Source organism: Colias croceus, chromosome 6 (genome assembly GCF_905220415.1).
Source record: "Colias croceus chromosome 6, ilColCroc2.1".
Classification (NCBI taxonomy): Eukaryota; Metazoa; Arthropoda; class Insecta; order Lepidoptera; family Pieridae; genus Colias; species Colias croceus.
In genome coordinates this window covers 4,540,337-4,564,514 of record NC_059542.1, presented here as the reverse complement: position 1 = coordinate 4,564,514, position 24,178 = coordinate 4,540,337, and the positions used below count along the sequence as shown (strand labels likewise).

General features: G+C 32.3%; 2 protein-coding genes across 2 annotated transcripts; one reads left to right on the top strand and one right to left on the bottom strand.

Moving 5' to 3' along the window:
* The first annotated feature begins 312 nt into the window (after positions 1-312).
* Positions 313-9,674, top strand: LOC123692345. Its single transcript, XM_045637081.1, has 18 exons — positions 313-1,006; positions 1,199-1,321; positions 1,466-1,643; positions 1,842-1,996; positions 2,118-2,273; positions 2,372-2,592; positions 2,899-3,070; positions 3,342-3,511; positions 3,590-3,872; positions 3,944-4,027; positions 4,288-4,578; positions 5,075-5,271; positions 5,411-5,495; positions 5,793-5,975; positions 6,330-6,563; positions 7,050-7,134; positions 7,374-7,579; positions 7,854-9,674. The coding sequence occupies exons 1-18, from the start codon at positions 569-571 to the stop codon at positions 8,772-8,774; spliced, it is 4,182 nt and encodes a 1,393-aa protein (XP_045493037.1). The 5' UTR covers positions 313-568; the 3' UTR covers positions 8,775-9,674.
* Positions 9,670-16,576, bottom strand: LOC123692349 (dihydrolipoyl dehydrogenase). The gene is made up of 12 exons (XM_045637086.1): positions 16,416-16,576; positions 15,933-16,055; positions 15,388-15,624; positions 15,014-15,154; positions 14,238-14,403; positions 13,559-13,716; positions 12,479-12,615; positions 11,995-12,082; positions 11,672-11,773; positions 11,189-11,326; positions 10,377-10,466; positions 9,670-10,077 (listed from the first exon to the last, which is right to left on the bottom strand). The coding sequence occupies exons 1-12, from the start codon at positions 16,455-16,457 to the stop codon at positions 10,012-10,014; spliced, it is 1,488 nt and encodes a 495-aa protein (XP_045493042.1). The 5' UTR covers positions 16,458-16,576; the 3' UTR covers positions 9,670-10,011.
* Between the last annotated feature and the right edge of the window lie 7,602 nt (positions 16,577-24,178).

The following is a 24,178-nucleotide window of genomic DNA, read 5'->3' as shown; positions in this document are numbered from 1 at the left end:
TCAATTCACGCGCATTACTTTTAAGAGTGCTCAATTGTGCGAAGCATTGCTGTAATTGGAACATTCAACGTTAAGCATTATGCCGCATAATGCGCTCTAGTGCTGTAATTGGAAAACACGGTATAATTCAATCAATAATTGAATTATCTGTGGCTATGACCACCCTGTCTGTGTCTGTCTTTATGTCATATTTTCAGTTTTCGCTTCTAGCTTTATGTATTACTTGCTCTGTGGCTTCTAGTGTCAAGTAACTAATACTTAATCTGTCAACTGTCAATTGTGAAGTATTCAGTATTGTGAAACAAACGTCAATCCGTAATCGCGAAACTCCAAAATTAATTTTGTAATTGATCGGAATTCGGAACAAAACATACAATTCACCAAATACAATTGTTATTGGAATTGAAAGAAAATTAACATCTACATTTTTAATTTAAAAATAAAAATTAATTATGGGCCATAGTTACCGAGAATTGTATTACCAAAATATGTATATTTTCACCAGTAGCGTAATTTAATACCCAAACAAGTTTATATGCGCATTGATACCAATTAGAATACATGAAAAATGTCTCAACAAAATGATAACTTGGACTTTTCCGGCTTATTTAAATTGGACGTGTTGGTGCATCTTGATATTGTAAATCATAGTTTTTATGAAGTGGGTTTGAAAAAGTTCCTTGCTTTTTCTAGTGACAAAGAGTTGATGTTTTTATATATTAACCCGCAATCTGAGAGATTTGATAATGTTTATGATTGGGATTTCGTCGACAATCCAGTTTATTGCATGTGCTTTGAACCAAGTGGTACTTGGGTATTTATTGTGAGTGACCAAAAGGTATTACTCGTACCATTTCTGCCACTCTTCATACCACAAAATACGTTTGACTGCAAGTGGTCACTATCTAGTGTGACTGTATTACCTCTTGCTGAAATTCCTCAACCAACATCAGTTGTGTGGTGGCTCACTAAAGAGTCAGAAAATATTATAGTAATTGGATCCAAGGTAAGCCTGATTTTGTAAGTTTTCTGTCAGTGTTTGGTAAGATTAAGCTTGTTAAGACCAAGATTAGGAATTAGTAGATATGATGGCTTGAAAATATTTAAACTTTATTTAAAACAGCTGATTAAAAAAAATATTTCACTGAGCAGGCGAATTGTACTATATTATTAATTAATTTACACTTTATTTTTTTAGAATGGAACTATAATTTTTTACTCATTAGAATCTCAGAGTATTGTTGGTGAAACAAAGGTAAATGGAGAAATCAATGAATTGCAGATGTGTTTTGATGACTCGTTAGATTTATTAGCTTTGTTGGTGAGTAAAAATAATGTTTTATTTCTATTAATATTTAAAATGATTCTTAGTAAAAAAGTTAATGCTTCATAGTATTATTTCTACATAACTTGATATATTATGTAAACATTGAAATAATTACTGTATGTTTTATATTTTTTTTAGATATCCAAAGGTCCTTCTCAACAATGGAAATTAGTTCTTGAACATAGGTCATATGGATATAACTGGCTTACACAAATAAGAGCTCAAAATGATAGAGATAAGAAAGAAAGCTTTATGTCATATATAAGACAATTGTCAAAGGATAAAATAACTTTGTTGATACAGGGTGGATCAAAAGGTATTCAGCAATGAACATATGTATTAACTTTAAATATTCGGCCTTTAACTTTATAATTTTAAAACAAAACTGAAAAATTACTGTAAGTGCTCATGAGTTATAAATGGTATAAAGCTCCTCCAATTTTACATATTTTTATATCAGATAGATGTTTTATGTATTTGACCAAAAATTTTCATCTGAAAATGTTGTTTACAGATGAAAATAAAACACAAACAGTTGAATATGTACTCAAACCAACTGAATACTTGCCGATGTTCAGAAAAGGATCAAACAATTGGGCATTAACATCACAGTATGTGAATGGTCGTCACTTCTTAACTGCTTTCGAACTTAATGAAGGCACTCTTATTGTAAGTAGTATTTGTATTTATTTTATAAAGAATGTATTTTGTAATTACATTAATATAGATACAACTATTGTTTACATTTTTATATATTTATTATGCCTATTATCATGATTTTTCTTTACAGCTTGAAAGTCCTGCTGAAGACGTAGCTTCTCGAACTCTAAGACCGCTAATAAAAAAAGATGGCCAATATATTCAGGGTCTGTGGTCACAAAGGCTTCTTTACTTGATACGAAAGAATGAATTGGAAGTGCACAGTGCTAACTTTTCAGTTATTCAAGTAAGTTAATTTTATATACCATAATAAATAAAAATGTATAAATATTTTTAACACAATAATTTATTTACTTAAATAATATTGTGAATATATTTTTCCAGGGAGAAGCCTTACTAGGTATGAAGCGTGATTTCTCAGAGCTATGGGCGGCAGAATTAATTGGTGATGTTCAGAAGGCCTATCTCATGGCCGCTAAAGAGCCATCGTCAACAAATTCAGGGTGGCGGGAACCGACTTTTTTATGTGACCTGCAGCTACCAAGGTTTATTTTGGAACCATGCTTGGTGATTACTTCATGCGGAGCATATATTTTAAATACTGTGTAAGTTTATTTATATTGTAAAAACAACAATACATTGCGAAGTTTAACATTTTTAATATGACTTTTTTTGTTCCGTTTTTTTTTACCCTTGTTTGATTTAACTTGAATTTTTAAACATCAATGAAAATTTAAGACAAAAGAGAGAGAGAGCTACACAATGTTTTAGTTGTACAATTGCTGCAAATAAGGTAATTAAGATAGAAACAATATTTTGTCGCCGTAACTATAAATTATAAACTGTAGGATGTAATTTGGGATCAACAGAGTATATAATACATTGACACAGTATGTAATTACACATTTCAGTTGCGAACCATGCGAATGGCTAGTCGGTCTCATAATGCGTGGTGGTGTGGGGGCAGAGTTATCTGCCGCGGCACTAGCTGCCCCTGTGCCCACTTTGCTCAGAGCTGCTGCTGATATGCTTATGTCTAGAGGCAAGATTGCCCCCGCGCAGTATTTGTACTCTTTGTCGCAGGTGTGTTTATTTTTTAATTTTATGTAACTACATATAATAATATCTTCTTTTTCATGTTTACAAAAAATTACAAAAACCTGTGTTTAAATCAAATATTTAAACACAGGTTTTTGTTATCTATGTTAAATAAATATTCCTTTAAATAATCACATGATGTTGTTCATGTTATTTATTATTTTTCGTTTTAATGATGTAGTATATTTAGATGTTATAGTAATATGTAGTAGTAATATTGATAATACTAGTTTTTACTCAAAAATTTTCTTTATAGAGTCAGCCAGATGGCTGGATCGCTCGTTTGGGCGTATTTGGACGAATACATGAATTATCCATGTATAAACAGACAGGAAATGTTGGCAGTCTGGGAAATGTAGCTGTGACTGCGAAACTTTTAGCGTTATTGCTGAAAATCAGAACAAATAATGAGGAAAAGTTTGATATGTATGTATATTTTGTTTTGAAATGAAGTTTTAATAGAAGTGTTTATTACCTTATTAATCTTACCTATGCTTTGTACAGGGACGTTAAATTAACAAATTTGGGAACAGTTGAATTATTAGAGTTAGCGTCAGTAGCTGCTGCAACTGGTCTTTGGGAATTGGTCCCAGTATTCAGTATTCATCGTGGTCACCCTAACTTGCTTCTATCGGCTATAAAGTCAAGAAGTGATATATGTAGAGGTGCTATCACTTGTCTATTGAATCAACCATGTCTTGTGCCCATACTTTTAGAAGAAAACGGACAATGGCTTTTCGATTTTATTTCGGAAAAGTGCAATAACTTTGATACACTGCTTTTGAAGGTAACCTTTGATAAATATATTTTGTTTATTGAGAATAAAAAAAAGATATTTATTATCTTTTCTGGTTTTAGCGATTGTGTCTATGGCTCAATCCACTTCAAGATCAGATGCGTCCAGTTATGCGGGATTTGAAGCAGGGAATCACTTCAATATATGTACGTATTATTTTGACATTTATACTCACACTTAACTCTTTTCATAACACTATTCTATTCAAGTTTCTGTGATTAAATATTATTCTTATTGTAAAAGACTAATACAGTAACAAGTACCTATATGATATTCTTAACGTACTGAAGGTGAATAAATTATAAATAATGACTTTTATTACTAAGAATTTGCGTTAAAGTCGCCTATTTTATAGTTCTATTTGCGTGTAGTTATCCCAATTTAATATATATCTAAAATGTACCAGGCAACCAGAATGCTCCAACTTATAGCGACATTCATGCACGTAGCGTGTGCAATAGAAGCTCGAATACCTTGTTCAGAAATATATACGGAATTTAGTCGAAATCCAGACACATGGAAATACCAGTTCTTGCCTCGAAGGTCTCTGGCTTGTGGTCTTGGACATTGGGCAGTGGCTGATGATGGGAATGCGAAGATTATGATCGCGAATACAACGGTTAATACGGAGTTGATTGGAAGCGTTATAGATGTCGCTTGTGGGAGGCATCACACGCTTTTGTTGACGGAAAATGGGGTGAGATATTTTTTTTGGAATTTGTTGTATTTTCTCATTATCATTTCTTTGGCATTATTGGTTTTTATTGTCACATATTCCTTCCATATATAGACGATATTCGCTATATTTCAGACAGAACATTGTACAAATTCAAATTAAATAAAGTAAGGCAAATTTTGTATACTGCCCTGAATCTTTATTACCTTTGGCGTTTCCAACTGTCTCTGGTATGCAGCCAAGTTTAATTTTCACCATCTATATATTTTGTCATTTAAATTTTACCATTATACTATAATATATAAATCTCGTGTCACAATGTTTGTCCTCAATGGACTCCTAAACCACTTAACCGATTATAATAAAATTCGCACATCATGTGCAGTTTGATCCAACTTGAGAGATAGGATAGTTTAAATCCCAAATCGTTTTAGAGAAAGCGGGCGAAGCCGCGGGCGGTAAGCTAGTTATACTATATATCCATATAATTATTATTTAAATACAACAATTCTCACAGATATACAGCTCAGGTGACAACTCATACGGCCAGCTAGGTGTAGGATGCGCTTGGCCGGGTGGTATAGGCGATTCTGCCACAGCCCACGGTTCATTGATGCTGGTCCATCGTCGCTGGACCGCTCCTCTTACTGCTATAGCCGCGGGACATTATCATTCGGCTGCTATTGATCTTGGAGGCCGGTTGTATACTTGGGGGTGAGTCTTTTAGTAAGGAAAATTCAATTGTTGAATGAATAAAATATTTTTTTCTGTATTCCTATTTGTTTTTTTTTTTTGTAATTATCATAACATTATTTGTGTAGTGTCTTTAAAAATTATGTTATCATATTTTTAGGTGGGGTGTACATGGTCAGTTGTGTCTAGGCAGTATTGATGACCATTGTCTTCCCCAACTGGTCACTAAATTTCAAGGAAGAAAAGTATGTGCATATTGTTTGTGTTTGTTACAAACTTTTTACTTTTTTGTTCTAGTGCTATATTATTATATTATTTGAAATAACTAAAAATTTGTTTCAACTGTAACTCACTTTTATACTGTTTTTTAACTGTATATAATGTACGTATGTGTCTAATGTCTGTATGTATGTGTGTGTTTTTTACCTGTTTTACTTTTATAACTAATTAGTATTCTGTATTATTATATCTTGTTGTTTATATACATAGTTGAGTTAGGTATAATATTCAGATTTTCACAATTACTCCTAATATTATTCTAGGTGCTAAGCGTAGGTTGCGGGGCATGTCATACTGTTGTGTTAATGATGAACGGGGAAGTGTGGGCAAGCGGAGCGGGCGTGTTCGGGCAACTCGGTAGCGGAGCCCGGGAAAAGGCATCTCTGCCTGTACGGGTGGCACTCCCTGATAGCATTGAGAGCATCGCTGTTGGGTACTTTCATAACGTGAGTGGTTCATAAATAAAATAAAGATTAATTTATAAGTTTTATAGCATTTAAAATAGTTTTTGAATGAAAAAAATTATAACATAATGAAGCTTTTTGTACCACCTGCGATGTTCGCGAAATTACCATATCAGGATCTTGTGACAACACCACTGTTGCTATGATATGATAGTTGTTGTTATGAATTTGATGCAATTACAAGTTTAAACTATTCTTAGTATTAAAAAACTAATAGACTTTATAAAAACTATTTTAATATTATATAATATATAACTATTTACCCTAGCTTCTGACGAAGTTGAGCTATACGTTCGAGTTAAACTATCTTCATTCTATTAAATTAATTCTCCCCAGTTGGCGCTATCCTCCAAAGGCCAAGTGTGGTGTTGGGGTGCGAGTCCCCAACAAGTGCGAGCTACACATGCGCGACGCGCATCTACCCCCTCTCTCCCCACACCGGTCGCACAAACAGCACCTGCTGTAAACGCCGTACAAGCAGCACCAGCTTCACCTACGGGTCCACCACCGGATCCGCACTTGGTGCCGCAGCTAGTGGATATACTAAACGTGAAAGGAAGGATTGTACAGGTTAGTATTTAGTACTTATATTTACACAAAACATCAACTGCTGTAAACACCGCATGCCGTACAAGCAGCACCAGCTTCACCTACGGCACCTCCGCCAGATCCGCACTGGGTGCCGCAGCTTGTCGATATACATAACGTCAAAGGGAGGATTGTATAGATAACAGTGTAGATTAGTACTTATATCTAAACAAGCCGTACTTATAGTAAAGCAGCATCTGCTTAACTTACGGCATCACCACCTGATCCACATCTGGTGCCGCAGCTAGTCGATATACACAATATTAAAGGAAGGATTGTACAGGTTAGTACTTATATCTAAATAAGCCGTACATATTAAACGCCGCATAAGCAGCACCTGCTTACCAACAAAATTAAATCTTTAAATAGGATCGAGTCATTTTTGACATGAAAATAAATTACTGTTACCTTATGATTTTTTTTCGTCAAACATACTTTCGCAAAATTTAAACTCTGTTTCTTTTTCAGATGTCAGCTGGTTGGCATCATTCCTGTATCATCAATAATGTTGGCACAATTTACACCTGGGGTTTGAATTTCGACGGACAATTGGGTAAGTCGTATAATTAAACTTAAAATAAACGTGTTATATAAAAAAAAACTAGAATCATATTGATATTCAAAAATTGTCCTAGCAAAACTCTGCTTTCACGTTTTTTAGGCAGAGTTTTACAATGAGGCAGAGTTTTCTGCTACGACATAAGAAGTAAATTTCGATGAATGATTAATATTACTAATAGTGCTTTTTTATTTTCCCGATTCATTAAAATTAATATATTTATCTATGAACAGGTAGTGGAGATAGAAAACAAGTACAAATACCGACGGAAGTACAAATACGTACTGACTCACAACCGGACAATGTGAAAGCAAAACCCACAGAAGAAGTTGAGACTATGGATGTTAGAACCAAGGCTCTTGTGGCTTGTGGTGGTGACTTTACCGTTTATATCGATGACGATGGACGGATTTATGCTACTGGAAATATGCATTTGCAGGTGAGGGATGCTTTTAAGACTGTGACAGGTTATTTTAATCCGACTTTACGAAAAGAAAAGTTATGTTTTACGCATCGAATGTGTAGATGTGTATTTCTTGGGCCCGAACTTTAGCATTATGAATAGCTTAGTTTTTATAACATACTCTTATAGTATTGTGTGAACTGTGATGTGATTATTAACCTAAACTATAATCATACCCATATTTTCCTGGTTCCACAAATAGAGAAAGATTATTACTTAATATAATTTACATAATCTAATCATTTTCCAGCCAAACAACGAAAAAGAAAATAGCAATAACCGTGTCATAATGATGAAGACAACAAAACGCGTTATAAAAATACCCGCGAGTCGAAGCAACAACAAATTCTTATTCCAACCTGTAGATAGAATCGATATCATGTTCCCATTCGATATTGACGGGCTAGAGAGAAAACCCATAGAGCCCGGTCTAAACCCTCTCGCAACGATGGCAGATTTCAAGAAGAAAACCTGGGCTGACGACATCATACTACTCCTAAAACCCTGGATCAATGAAGAAACACTCTTGGGAAACCCAAATATGGCAGCAAAACTCGCATTTCACAACAAAAATTACGCAGATTGTCTAAAATACCTATTGACCAATCTGAAATGCATTCCTCAAAACGATCAACTTTATCTCACACATCAAGATAACATGGACGATGCGAATGACATGAGAAAACGAGACGAACTTAAAATTATTATCACAAACGCAATATCGAAACGCATAAAAGATGTCTCAATGGCAATATTGAATGAGGAACCTTATCCAGTTATTGATTCAAGTGTTTATCAAACATTACCGTGTTGTTGCGATGAACTCAAATATTCAATGAAACGCATAATCCCTACATCTGTTCCCATTGTCAATGTTCCAGAAGTTAATTTATCGCTAAGAGCCGCTCAAATAATAGACAAATGTATAACTCTGTTTCCAATCGAAACAGAATTGTGGGAGACATGTTTTAGACTGTCGAGAGATTTCTTCTTAGAGAATAATTTGTCTCCTGAAGAATTGGAAGTGGTATTAGGGAAATTTATGGAATCTAATGCGACGACGATGGCTTCGGCCATTATGTTTTCTAAGGATTGCGCTCAGTATAGTGAGATATTGTCGCCTAAGTTCTATTTGAATATGTGCAGCGACATTTTGGATACTTGGGGTTGAAAATAAAATAGCAATGGCATTGTGGCAATAAAACTTATTATTCAAAATAATATGTAATCGAAATTACATGAATTTATATTGAAAGGAAGTGCTCCGTAATGGAAGAATGGGATCTGGGATCAGATTTTTGTACTATATGAGTACATAATATTATAATGTATACATTTAACCATTTACTATTTAATGTGAAAATAGATGACGATATTAAAGCTAATTAATCCCTTTTACATATCCTGTTAATCAACAATAATTACAATGAAGTTTAAATCATACTCCTTATACCTTGATATGAATATGTAGAAGATTTTGAAAAAATAATTAGATTAAATATGGCCTATTGTAAACATATTTTTATACTGCGTAGTTAATTTTATTATGGCCCTAATGCAATATATTATAATCTTGCCATTTAGTTAAATGTTTTATAGATTTTTTTATTGATAGCGTTTAGATATATTAATTTTAATGTCTTTCTTTTTAAACTACTTCAATGATGTGTTCTTTTTACATGGTGAAATAAATGTGCAGCTATTATGTGTTCCTAATATTTACACTGTTATGTATCTATGACTTTTTCTATTCTTTGTTATCTATATTTTATATAAAATATTATATACTGTTGTATTTTAACTTGTTTTAATATTATGACAGTGTTAATTTTTGCCTTCTAGTCAATAGAACTTTTCTGTCAACTTGTTTTTAACGAATTATTTAGGATAATTTTTAGACGATTGATTTGAATTGTATAAATAATGTAATACATAATAATACTGAGAATCTTAAATGTCACCTGTCTATTAATTAATGCTACGATTTTAATGTGTCCGAATTGTAATTGACTAAAACTAATCTTCTCTGTAACTGTGTTATCTATGTAAGAAATAAAATACATGTGATCGATTAAAATTATTTTATTTTAATGCTCAGAAAAATTCACATACATATAGGGGTCGTAAAGCTATTTACAAAATAATATATACCAATAGACAACATTTACAGAATGTAAATGCAGATTTTGACGTGAAACGGAATGAAGATATTGGTAACAATCTATTAACAAAAAATGTACATGGCAGTTACACTGTGTTCATAATAAATAATAGGGAATTACACGTAACAAAATTATCTTTAATACCCATTATTCGACAGATTCATACAAGATTCCTTAAGGTGGACTACGGTACTACGTCTCGGGCGTTGCTTCACCAAATAAATATATATTATACTATGTAGTAAATTAGAAGTTGATGGGCTTTCCGATGTACGCAGCCATGTTCGCCTCTCGTAGAGCCTCGGCGCATGTCTGTAACAAAGTCATTAGTTTGTTAAAATATTTACAACAGCTGTTGATACCTAGCCTATGAATATTATAAGCCTTACTAGCCTATTTATAAAATTGAAAGGGGAAAAACAGCGAATTGACATTAATTAAGCAATCCACGTATATTGCTCCGCTTTAGTTGGATATTAACAAATGCATTCCTATCAAGCAAGACATAATAATTATATAAAATTTCGATTAAAACCTAATTTTAGAATTATAATTTTTGTCGACGGAATTTGCATTGGAATTATAATAAGTATAATATAACATATACTCACGGGATGCGCGTGACACACTCTCGCGATGTCCTCAGCGGCCGCGCCGTACTCTTGGGCCAACACCGCTTCGTTGATCAGCTCACCGCCACCCTACAATATTACACATTAGTAATAAAAAATATGGAATATCATTTATTGCGTTTTAAGGAAGTCTATGAACTGTTGTATTACAATAATTATTAGGAATATCATTTATTGTTTATACAATTATTATGCAAAGGGGCTGTCCATTAATCACGTGAGGCTCAAAGGGGGGGGGGACTGGTCCATCAAAACATCACTAAATATCACAAGGGGGAGGGGGGGTAAAGTAATATATCACGTGTGTTTATTTTTCGACAAGCGCGCGATACTCAACCGAAAAGCGGCGTTACATGTATTTATTTTTAGTCAAACGCGTACAACTTTTTCGCATATCTTTCATTATTTTTATGTCATTCAAAAACAAACTGCAATATTTCTGTCTACCTCTGGACGTTTATTATAGTAGTCTTTAATTTACTATTATAAAATTAGATGATACTTATACCAGTATTTTTTCATAAATAAAAAATTGATTCTTTGCAGGTACGAAAAAATACACGTGATATAGGGGGGAGGGGTAGTCTTAAACCTTACCACGTATCACCAAGGGGGAGGGGGGGTCAAAAAATACCAAAAAAAACATCACGTGATTAATGGATGGCCCCAAACAACTGGTTTAATAAATCATGTAATTTAAATTATAATAATATGTTACCCAATCAAAATCATATTAAGTTCGAACATTTACAACTATTAAGCTTTTTCTAACAAAAAAAAAAAATACTAACGGGTCCAATGATATGTGTGCCGAGTATGACGTCAGTGGCCTTGTCAGCGAGCACCTTGACGAACCCGTCGGGCTCGCCGTTCGTCTTCGCGCGCGAATTCGCCAGGAACGGGAACTTGCCCACTTTGTACGCTTTGCCCTGGAAAACATTTTTAAATGAAATATATACGATATCGAAAACGGGAATTATTTTAATATCATTGATTAATAATACTTTATTTATACGGAAAAAAAAATGTAGGAGAGAAATAATGAATATGATAATAATGATGTTCAATATTGAATCCTTGGACTGTGAATTTGAATTTGAAAAATACTTATTATTTTTAAGGATATTTATGTATTTTGAGAGAAAACACTATTAACAGTGTAATCTTATCCATTAATATGTTATTGCAATACATAGATCCAAATAGACCTTAGAAATTAATGCAAAAGAACTATGTACTATTTAACATGTTACTTTATTGTCAAAAATTCAGACCTCTTTCTTAAGATCTTCCTCCGATTTGCCGACCCAGCCGACTTCAGGAGATGTGTAGATGACGGACGGAATGGCGTCGTAGTTGAAGTGTACTGGCATTCCCTAAAAAAAAAAAAAAATTATTAAGTTTGACATTTGAAAATTCAGTTTAGTTTTTCAAATGGCAATTTTTCTGATAAATAACTTATTAGATTAGACAAGTAATTTCTATTTATATTGCATTTATATTTCATGAAACAAATTTCATTATTTATTACTGTTAAATGTGCTGCTAAAGAACTTCAAAATCAAAATATATTATACACTGTTTGTTGTCATCATACCTTGATACCCTCCACACACACAATACCCTCGTCTTCAGCCTTGTGCGCCAACATGGGGCCGTGGATGACATCTCCGATGGCGTAGATTCTGGAAACCAAATACATTTTATGTTTTGCCCGATAATATGATGAATATTTAATTTGTTAAGATAGCTGATCTGAAATAAATGAGACCAGGAAAGACATGTATGAACATTAGACACCATATTATAGAACTGATCATAATTATAACAATAAATAGCTTCTGTGTAGCATACAGAGATGAATGGGAATCATATCTACAAGTATATCAGTAAATATCTACCTGTCCACTATAATATATATATATATTCCAAGGAAAATGCGTATTACACTACATTTTAATCACATCCTAACATCCACACATTTGTTTACAAATTTTTAAATTATCTACCTATCAACTCCACTTACATTTTTATACTTGTTTCGATTAGTTTTTTAGTTAATAATAATTTGTCAAAATTACCCAGGAACGGTGGTCTGGAACTTGTTGTTAACGGGCACACGGCCGCGGTCGTCAAGGGCAATGCCTACTTTCTCCAAACCGAGGTTCTTGGTGTATGGCCGGCGACCGATCGAGATAAGAACTACGTCACAGTCCAACTGGAAAATTTTGAATTATTTCAATTTTTATAGCCTTCTTTCTGTACTTGTTTCTTTTGTTGTATTATTTGTTTCTTGTTATCGTTTTTGTGTGCACAATACAGAATTATTATTACATACTTATGGGTTCTATATGAAATTCACATATTACTATTACTTGGTACAGCATGTAATAATGGCATATAATACATATTATATATTATATAGGTTTGTAAATTTGGTGGCTATGAGAAAAAGTCGAAAAATACTTTTTATAAAGAAAGTGAGAGTAAAGCAGAACAATGTTTGGCTGGGCAGCAGAAAATCCTTACTAATATTATAAATGCGAAAGTAACTCTGTCTGTCTGTTACTCAATCACGCCTATACTACTGAACCAATTTGCATGAAATTTGGTATGGAGATATTTTGATACCCGAGAAAGGACATAGGCTACCTTTTATTGCGAAATATGTACCACGGGCGAAGCCGGGACCACTAGTATTATATAATTATTTATTTTTTTAGTACATTACACCCCTTAAAAATAATTTAAAGCCTTAAAATACAAACAATTGAAATTATTTGTTTTATTTTACATTATGCAATATTGGTATTGATAGATGATAAGAGATAACATAAAAATCACAAACAAGTTGATATTGCACTGATCTGATATAGGTATTATTATCTTTGAATTGCTTCATACATTTATTACGTTTTGCAAATTCCGAAGGATTTTAATGCATTTCTTCCAATGACATAATTACAAGCAAAGTCTTTAATGATTTTAGTTTTCCAATTTAATTAATAAATGAGACATTAAAACTTTATCAGAAACCTCTCAGTTTCATAATAATTAAAACTTGCTCTTTCATAATAATTACACAATGTTTTTTCCCATTTATATATTCATTTAATATACGAAAGAAAATTCATCAGAAAATGAATAAGTTAAAAACTTACAGTTTCCTTATTGCCTCCCTTGGCAGCTTCAACATCAATTTTGACACCGCCACCCTCTTTCCTCACACCGGTAACTTTGGTACCAAGTTTGAACTTCATACCCTGTTTTGACAGGATCTTCTGTAGTGTCTTGGAAACCTCTCCATCAATGCCAACTCCTAAAATTAATAGAATATTAATAAATTATATTCAAGGAAATCAGATATTTTGTATGTTTGTTGTTTTTTAGCGAAATTTAGAGCGATTTATAAAAATTTCCAATGTAATAAATGAATGGCATAATATATTTATTATATGAAGTTACCATGCATTGAAAACTAGTGAAACATAAATAATAACTAAAATCAAACAAACAAAAAACATCTGTGCCATTAATACTTAATATGTTAAATAAAAGTTATGTATATAGGCTTATATTTTCAATAATTAAGTTGTAATAAAAGAAAAGGGATTATATTTAAAAGTTTTAGTGTTATCCATACAAACATAAATTAATGCCTCAGCCCCCGGAATCACAGACACAATAGAAAATCTATTGTGTCGTGGTCAATGGGTTAATATAGCAAACGCGATCTTCTTATATTATGTAATAAGCTAAACTGCTAAACGATTTCAAAGTAAATTACGATACATTTAAACATCATACACAATAAAATACATTTATATTCACTTTACAAACCTCCAATAGAGTCCAAGAACTCAATAGCAGTGACATCAGCACCGAGCCTCTGGTACACAGAGCCAAGTTCGAGACCAATCACACCGGCACCAATGACAAGCATCTTTTTGGGAACTTGTTTGAGTGATAATGCACCCGTGGATGTGATGATTTGGGTTTCATCAAACTGTTGAAATTGGAATTAGTTTTATATGGATAATGTTTAAAAATCTTTTTATAACATTCAGAGAAATTTTTTTTTTATTTCAATTTATCCAATTACTCTAATTTGTTTCATGAGCTGGTGTAGTATTAGTAATTTCATATGTTTTATTATGATCCAGAGCCAATAAATATTGTTAGTAAGTGCTACTTTGACAATAAAATTTCTACTAAGCTTTCTTTGTATTCCATACCCATATCTGAAGTTGCTACTACATTTTGAATTGAAGTTCAAAATACTATAGGCAGGTTAAGGAATGAATACTAAAGTTTTAATTTATTTTTTAAATAGCATAAGTTATATTTCATTCTACAACATTTTAGAATCAATAAATTTACAGGAGGATTGCACAATTGTTTATTATAAATAGATAAATGATTGTCAAGTACTTATCAGCATCTAATTTGTGAGTTGGAATATGACACTTATAATCATATTCTTATCTCTGTTATAACAAACATCCGATTTAATACCACACAATAGATACCTATAATACTAATAGCACTGAAAGTTCCAAACAATATATCATGTAAAAAAGATTTAAAATTATGGTGTAATGAGCATTTTTACTTACAGTAACACCTGGGAATGGTGTGACTTCAGAGCCAGTGGCAATCAGAATGTTCTTAGTGTTAATGGTCTCTACGCCTTTCTCTCCCTTAACTTGCACTTTGTTTGGTGCTACAATTGATCCCTCACCTCGCACAAGTTGGACCTATATTATTCAATATTAAGAATTAATTGTATATATATTTAATAATCAAATTCTTGTAATTAAATCAAATACAAGAAGTAAAAAACTCTACACACTTATTGATTTATGTTGCTAATTCAAAACAAACATATGTTTGTAAAACGCATAAAGGCAATTGAATTACATTGTTTCTTTAAGAGGTTAACAGTTCAGTCATAGTAATAGAATAACATTTTAATTAGTATTTCACTCACCTTGTTCTTATTGAAGAGCATAGCGATACCTCCTGTGAGGGCCTTAACAGCATTTGCCTTATAAGCCATCATAGCTTCAAAGTTGAATCTCACTTGTCCAACTTCAATGCCTCTGTGCTTGAAATCATGTGCCGCCATGTGATATAGATGCGAGTTGTGCAGTAGTGCTTTGGATGGAATACATCCTACGTTTAAACATGTTCCGCCGAGGGTTGGGTCCTTCTCAACTGATATGGTCTAAAAGAATATTTAATACTATTAAGCATAAGGATTATGTTATGGTAACACAAAAGGAAAGTAATTGTTCTTAATGTTTAATTTTATTATACAACAGATACATTTATATATTAAGGGCCGATTTTTCAATGCTTGGATAAAACTTATCCGTCCAATAAAGTATTACACGATAATATTAAAATGTCACGTAAACTTTCAAATACGGACAATTAGAATACGTTTTTAAAATGGTAGTTTTATACATTATTCGACGAATAAGTTTTATCCAAGCATTGAAAAATCGGCCCTTAGTAAATCTTGAACCATACCTTTAATCCTAACTGTGCAGCTTTGATGGCAGCTACGTAACCGCCAGGGCCCGAGCCAATAACCACAATATCAGCTTCATGAGTGGATGAATACTGCCTGACTGCAATCTTCAAACTGCCATTCTAAAGATACAAAAATATGACACTGAAAACTGAGGCAAGTATTCGGAAAAATTCATTTTAATTTATTTAACACAGACATTTTATTATCATGTGCTTACTGATGAGAATCTGACTCAAGCTCCAGGCGTAAGTTCAGAATAATTTAACCTGACAGACGGTCACATGTTTGAAGGTCACATATTATGATGATCAGATGATAGCCAAGTGTCAACGATGTTTAATATTTGAAAACAAGACTGTTTCATTAAAATTTAAATTGAACATTTTTGGTTTTATGAATTAATTATAATGCAAATAGATTGCATAACTCTAAATTTTGACTGTCTATGTCATGTCACGCAAATGATATAAGCGACTTACCCGAAAAGGAGTTGAGGCAAGTTTTAGGAATTTATATCCCATATTTATATGCAATTAATGGTTTCTATTTTTCTTTCTATTGTATTTCTATTTTATTTTAGGTCGAGTTTCGGAACCCTGGCGATCGGCAAAAATCTTTACGTCAACTGTCAGTTGTCACATGAGATTTGTGACATTAATTTATAATTTTTATATCTATACAAAAAATCTATATGAATTATAATCTGTGATTATAATATTTTTCAGAATTATAGAGAAAATTAAATAATACACACAAATTAAAGTGAGAAACAAATATAAAGAATTAAAAATTTTACTTTGTTAAATATGAATATGAGAACAATTTTTTCAATGGGCAACTCGGTTACCAAAATTGCGCGCGCTTCCATTCAGGGAAGTTTGTTTATCAATCAAACCGGGGTTTTAGAGCGTCGTGTGTAGTGTTGTCTTGTCGAGCGAAATTTTATTCAAGACGCGTAAATTGCTTTTGGGTGATAACTGATATTGTTTTCTTGAGAAAGGAGTATCACGTGGTATTGCTACATCACACATAGTCTTCTCTGTATTTTAAGGTAAGTGATTTACAATATTGGCTTCTGAAAACAGTTAAACTTGTTTTGGTGTGAATGCTTTTAAAGGGTCGATTACGTTCGTAGAATATTATTACTTACTTACATTTTTTTTTTTAATCCAAATTCACTTTTAGTTCTATTCTTCATGTTGACATTTATCTAAACAACGGATAGATATTATTTAATAGTATATTCGAACATAATAATAAACTACCCTATGTGAAGAGGAAGGATCTTATCAATTTGAACAATAATAATTAATTATTGCTTTATAAACATTCATAAATGAGAACATATTGTATTGCTATGCTAGTTGCATAAAGGTACTCGTTATTATCTTCTCTTTGGCAAAGTTATTTCTAAGCAAATAAGTAACAACGATTAGGTAGTTACATACAATTATTTATAAATTTTACTTCCTGTCAACGTAAATAATTACAAAAAAAAAAATTAGGTATATGTTTCACGGATTTCCCTTGTTTGCACTTTGGTAGTGGCACGCAATAGTCACAATACCTACATATAATAATTATTAGATTCTTTGTAACCATAGAGTAAAGTAATACTGTGGGAATAGAGAACCAACTTCGTGCATTTTTTGGCCAACTTGTTTATGAACGCCATCTATTAGACGTATTCCGAAACTTTGATTGAAATATATACCTATATATATAGCTACATATTTTACAGATTCATATTTTTTAATATTACTACCGAGAACGTATCACGCAGCTTTGGAATTACCAATCTTGTGGGTTTTTATTTACAGCTGCGTATATACATTCCAAGGTAGTATTCGATGATGTGTATGGGTACCTACAATGAATAAAATAAAACGCATTGAATCATTTCTTATTTTTATTGTGTTGGTGTTTAATGTAATAGGCCTTAGCATAATTTTTAATTTCGTCATCCCCATCATAATTTATTTTGCCGCTTAATATTCGATTAACCGAACGGCACCAACTATAAATTAAAACATTAACAGATTTGTCGCGGAATAATTTAATGAAATTAATTTTGTGTTCATCACAATTAAATATTTCAAAGTTAACAAATATGTCAATAATTTTGTTTATGTTACTTTTTACACATTTATCATTAATATTTCTTTTTAGTGATGCAGTGGTTATATTTTGAATTTCACTAAAACATTCCACGACTTCATTGGAAGGATAACATAGCCATTTGGAATTTGCATATTCTTTTGATTTAATAAATGATGAATTAGTTGAATTATGTTCTGTCGCAAATATGGTTTGTTTACATCTTTCGCAACCTCCAATACGAAGGTTTTGTAAAATTTTTTTCAGGACCCAACCACAAACATATCCTTTACTTTGCATTCCATCAGATATGTTTGTATTTTGCAAAATTTCTTCGTTTATATAAAATGCTTCTCTTTCTTTATCTGCAATCTTAGTTATATTATCTGTCTTTGTTAATAAGAAGTCTAAGGATTGTAAAAATGTGCTCATATCTTCCTCACAATTAGCTTTGAGGGAATGGGAAGAACAAAAATTGCTTAACAAAAGTGCCTTAAATGCGCCCTCAAAGTTAATTATGTTAGGAGCTACATTTCTTATCCCTAGACTTCTTACACGTCCAAAGAAGTTTTCGATTGGATCCTGATTAAAGTTGCGACATAACATGATATCAAATTCATACTTATTGTACAATATTTTCCAAATGGCTTGGAATCCCTCTATAGTTTTGATAAGATTTTTTATAGATGGTACCGTCTTTTCAAGAATACGTACTTTATTGCCAATTACCTTTCTTTCTATAAATTTTGTGTCTTTTAAAAATTTTATGGCTTGTTTCCATAATTCATGATGGGGTGAATTGTGCTTTACACCTGACCTATACACTTTTCCATTTTCTATAGAGAAAGTATTACTATTTAAGGTATCAAATAATTTGTCCAATAATAATATTACGGGAACTAAGTGTGTGCACTCAAAGGAAACTTTTCCTGCATCACATAAATGTTTGGTGGCAGAAGCCATTGAATGGCTGAATAATTGTGTTGCCATTTTAACTTTCATTTTGTTAATTTTTTGTATATTTACATGTTCTTCGGTAATCTTTGGTAGTAACCTTAATTCTCCATAGGATTTATCTGCTTCGTATACCTCCTGGAAATACTCCCACTTAACAATTTTTTCTGTTTTTTCATGGAGATATTTTAAATTTTTTGACATTAAATTATTTCTTATGCCTTTAAATAAATGTGGCGTGTCATATAACGGTATTATTTTTACCTTATCCACCATCATTATCTCACCCCTCCAAGATTTGCCTTGTTTTAAATATACTATTTTTGTGTCATTTATCAGACTTTCTATTGCCCCAACATTGACCATACTCTGATCACACACTGTAGCAATTATCTTTAGACCAGTAGCTGTTACATGTTTTACGACCTCCTTTATTACATTTTTTAAATCAAATCTTTTTAAACTTTGTGTAAAAAAATAAGCTACTGGTTGTTTATATTTTAATTTTATGCCTCTAACCATAAATACTAATGCATGATCAGCTATCTTTGTTGGGCCTATATTAGCAAATCCTTTAAGCTCATCAGAGGCAGCAAGATAATGAACTTGTGGTTTAATTGACATCTCGTCAAATATGAGTGTGCACAATCTATCATCAGCACTCATATTGTGCACAGTTTCCTTCATTTTCTCAAAGATGAGAGTGTTTATGCCTGGCTTGATTTTAATTCTGCCTAACAGATTTCTGAGAGATTTAGCAGATGGCAACGTGAAACATTTGTATAATAAAGAGTAGCTCTTTGGGCTCCTTTTATATAATGCCATTGCTAAAATTTTTTCCTCAGTAGTGAATCGACGTCCTTTGGGTTTTTTCGCGGATTCCCGAAACTGCATATTTGTTATAAGTCTAGATGGCAAAGACATAGACTTAGTGACATTTTCAAATGATTTTTTCATTGAAAGTTTTTCAGCATCAGCCAAACGTGACTTAAAATTTTTAGTTTTCCTTTTCAATCTGCATATTTCACTCCTTAAATTTCTTATTTGTTTTTGAGTAGTTTTATAATAATGCAAACATTGTGACTTCTTTCTTGTACCTGTAATGGAAGAATTATATAAAATACTGGGGTTGGTTGAATGATGAAATAATATAACATAAAATAAAAATGTTTTTTATGATTAATTAAAAAAATATCCAGCAAAGCTTAGGCACATAGGTATTTAATGTTAATTTACCTGACAGCAGTGATGGTTTTGGCTGCACATACATACTAGGTCCAGGCTCATCTAATGCAGTGACTCCTGTCACTTGTTGTAGTACACAAGATGCTAAGTTCATAGTGGGCTCTACAATTTCGACAGCAGTAATAGTAGACAACCCTGAAATTACAAATAGTTATTTACAACTTCATCCACAACAATCAATTTTTGTCATCCTACAGTATGATAGTGTTTTATCATTTAAATGGTATTTGAAAGTTATTCATAGGTTCAGTTAACATCTATCATTTGGAATGATCATTTAATATTGCATACAATTATATTATATACTGTATTATCAAGCGTACTCACTTATATTAAATATGACTTTATAATGGTTTCTAATAAAGCAGTATTAAGTTATGTGTAATGTATGCTTGTATTTTTAATTATGTCTAGTATTATAATAATCAAACAAAGAATTTTTGTGTATTTTTTTTATGTCATATTTCATAAATACATTTAACAAGTTTAGCTAATGCTAATCAAATGAAAATTAGATGCTTAGAACCCAACAAGATAACCAATTATAATAATATAACAAAGTCAATAAATACATCTTGATCTCAAGTTGTAAGTGCACTAACTGATAAAAAATTGTTATTTGTTTAATGTAAATAAATTAGTATTAAATTACAAACAAGATGTGCTCCGCGGTTTCACCCACATTGCACCGCTCCTGTTGGTTTTAGCGTGATGATATATTATAGCCTAAACTTATATAAAAAGATGCGAGTTTGAAACCGGCCTCGTGAGCATATATTTTATTTTTTAAAAATTTATCAAGATTTAAATATTTACATTAACTTACCATGTATGTTCTTCACAGGAATAGCTAAAGCACTCAAGCGATTGTTGCGATTTTTATGGCTTTCCAAAAAATGTATGTCACAAACTTTTTTACATTTGAAAATTTCTCCATCACTGATGTCTTTTAGTGTATCACCTGCCAAGTCTACCCACTTTCTAAATCGTTCTGGATATTTTTCTGGATTCGGAAATCTGTGGATGGTGACACCTGCAAATCAAAAGTTACAATTATTATAGAAAATTGAGCAGGAATTTCTCTAATATGAGAAGAATTCATGAATGCAAATAAGCACAAGTACCTACCTTTGGTCACACATCCGAACACACAAAGTCTGTCAGTAGGCATATCGATTACTTATAGCAGCACTTAACTGATAGCGTCCAAAATCGCAAAACTTAATTATTAATAGCGTCCAAATATCGCAACACTTAATAACTAATAGCGTCCAAATATCGCAAATTAACAAAACACGGGAGAGGTACGTCTAGCGGAATCATACAACTCGACGCTAGGCGTAGGCTTTGTTAATATTCTTCAGCTGAAGCAGAAGATGGGTTCTTCACGAATTACTTATTCAGCAAACGCAAACAAACCAAGAAAAAAGCGCACGCGCTCACGTTCAATGAAAACGAGTGGCGATTGGCGGCCATATTTTCATATTTGTTGAAAAATGAAATGTCAAAATTTGAATAAAGTGACTGTAACCGACACTGTTTTTTAAATTATGTAATTATGTATTTTAAATTAGTTTTAGGGCTTTTATAAAACAATTATATTTTATTACAATAATTTTAAAGTATAAAGATAAATTATATTTGTATAAAACAAAAAGTTGTAGTAATTAATGTTGCTGTGACATCTAGCGAGTAATTATATAACTAATTGGACACGGTTTATTTCGGAATACAACTAATAGATGGCAGCATCTTATAATAAATGTTTAGCTATAAGGCGAGTTTCCTACCCCTGTTTGTAACTATTGTAGCGAGCAACATACGGCTATCTATAAACATACCTAAATAATTTTAATATTTTCAACAATAGGATCATTGTTAGCACAATAGGACGTGTAATAGAGAAAATGACGTTGAATTGTCGAAGGAACACGTGTTGATTATCATATCATTATTCATTACCTACAATTATAACGCCGTTTCGTGATCATTATTTATTCAGTTCATATTTCACGAATACATGAACTACCTACATACTCATCCATGCATACTTTTTTTAAATATTATAAATATGATATAATAAACTACAATAGGTATGTGGTATTTCTTTTCTGACGATATTGGGTAGGTCAGTACCACAGTATTACAATATCTTAATATACCTATATAAATCTCGTGTCACAATGTTTGTCCTCAATGGACTCCTACACCACTTAACTGATTATAATAAAATTCGCACACCATGTGCAGTTCGATCCAATTTGAGAGATAGGATAGTTTAAACATGTTGGTACCACGGGCGAAGCCGGGGCGGACCACTAGTTATTTCCTATATTGTAATACTGTGTCAGTACCAAACTCGGGTATCGAGCATTTAGGTATAATATATAGGTAATATATTTCACGCTATTAAAGAAGCAAATTATGATTATAATAAAATAAAATAATTAAGTTATAAATTATATAACATGTGTACATACCTATGTAATTTTATTACAATAGTACAATACTAGCTTTCCGCCAGCGGCTTCGCCCGCGTATTCAAAGAAAAACTCACATTGTTCCCGTTCCCGTGGATTTGCGGGATAAAACCTACTCTATGTCCTTTCTCAGGTCTCAAGCTATATATCCGTACCAAATTTGAAGTAGGTAAATCCATGCGGTTCTTTTTGAGTTTAGCCCGCACATACATACAGACAAACAGACAAAAAATGAAAAAAAAAAACTATATTTTTGGCTTCGATATCGATTGTAGATTGCGCCTAAGTAAGATATTCTTTAAAAAAAATATTCAATGAACAGTTTTGACTTTATTATGATTTTGTTATTTGTATAGATTACTCGTAGAAAGTCTAAGATCGTATTTAATACAATATGATGTGGTCATGATTTTTTTTTCCATTCTCCAAGTCCGCCGTAGGCTGTACGTAATAAATGCACTTAAACATTCAGTAGTTGTATGTAAAGTGGCTTAACATTTCATCGCGACCTGCAATTACCATTGACCCGTTATACTGTCACATAAGAGAAAGAATATTAAAATCTTAGAAGAACATATTATCGACGTAACAAACTAGTTTCGTTGAATTTTCATTTTCCATTACCATTACGTTACACGTAAAAGGTACAAAAACATTTGAAATTTCTATGCTTTTGACCTTCATTTCACAAAACAACGGAGCAGTGCCATAGAGTTTCCCGTGTGATACCCTCATTTCTTTTTAAAAAGTTCTATATTTGTTTATTAACATTGTTTTACCGATAAGTATAACGTGGAATGTTAATTATTTATCAGTAACGATTTTAGACATTATTTGATCGTGCGATTGTGTCACATAACTTAAGACTGTCCAAATCCATACTAATATTATAAATGCGAAAGTAACTCTCTCTGTCTCTCTGTCTGTTACTCAATCACAATTTGCATGAAATTTGGTATAGAGATATTTTGATACCCGAGAAAGGACATAGGCTACTTTTTATTGCGAAATACGTACCACGGACGAGGCCGGGGCAGACCGCTAGTATTTCCTATCCCATAGCAATGCTTATTATTAGGTACTTACTTCTAAAACAATGATTCACATTCCTCGTATTGGACCGTGCTTTATCGGTTACAAAATATTTTCATACGTCGGAAGTCCGCTCTCATTTTTTAGGATAAGAAAAATAGCGTAACAATAAGCAATTTATGAAATAGAAAACCAAATCCGATTACCTACCTTATATTTTCTTTCTAATAACACCTAGTTTTGTAAAGTGAGTGTAAGCGTATTTAAAGGTCGAAATGGTTCTCGTGTCAGCTCATAATCCAAACAATATTATAAGCCGGTTAAGGTCTTGTGGCCTATATCTATCTCATATTACCTGCGCAGTGGGACAGGTAATCCTGTTAGGCGACCGTGACACGCTGCTTGGTTCGCCAGTGAGCCATCGGTCAGTTTTG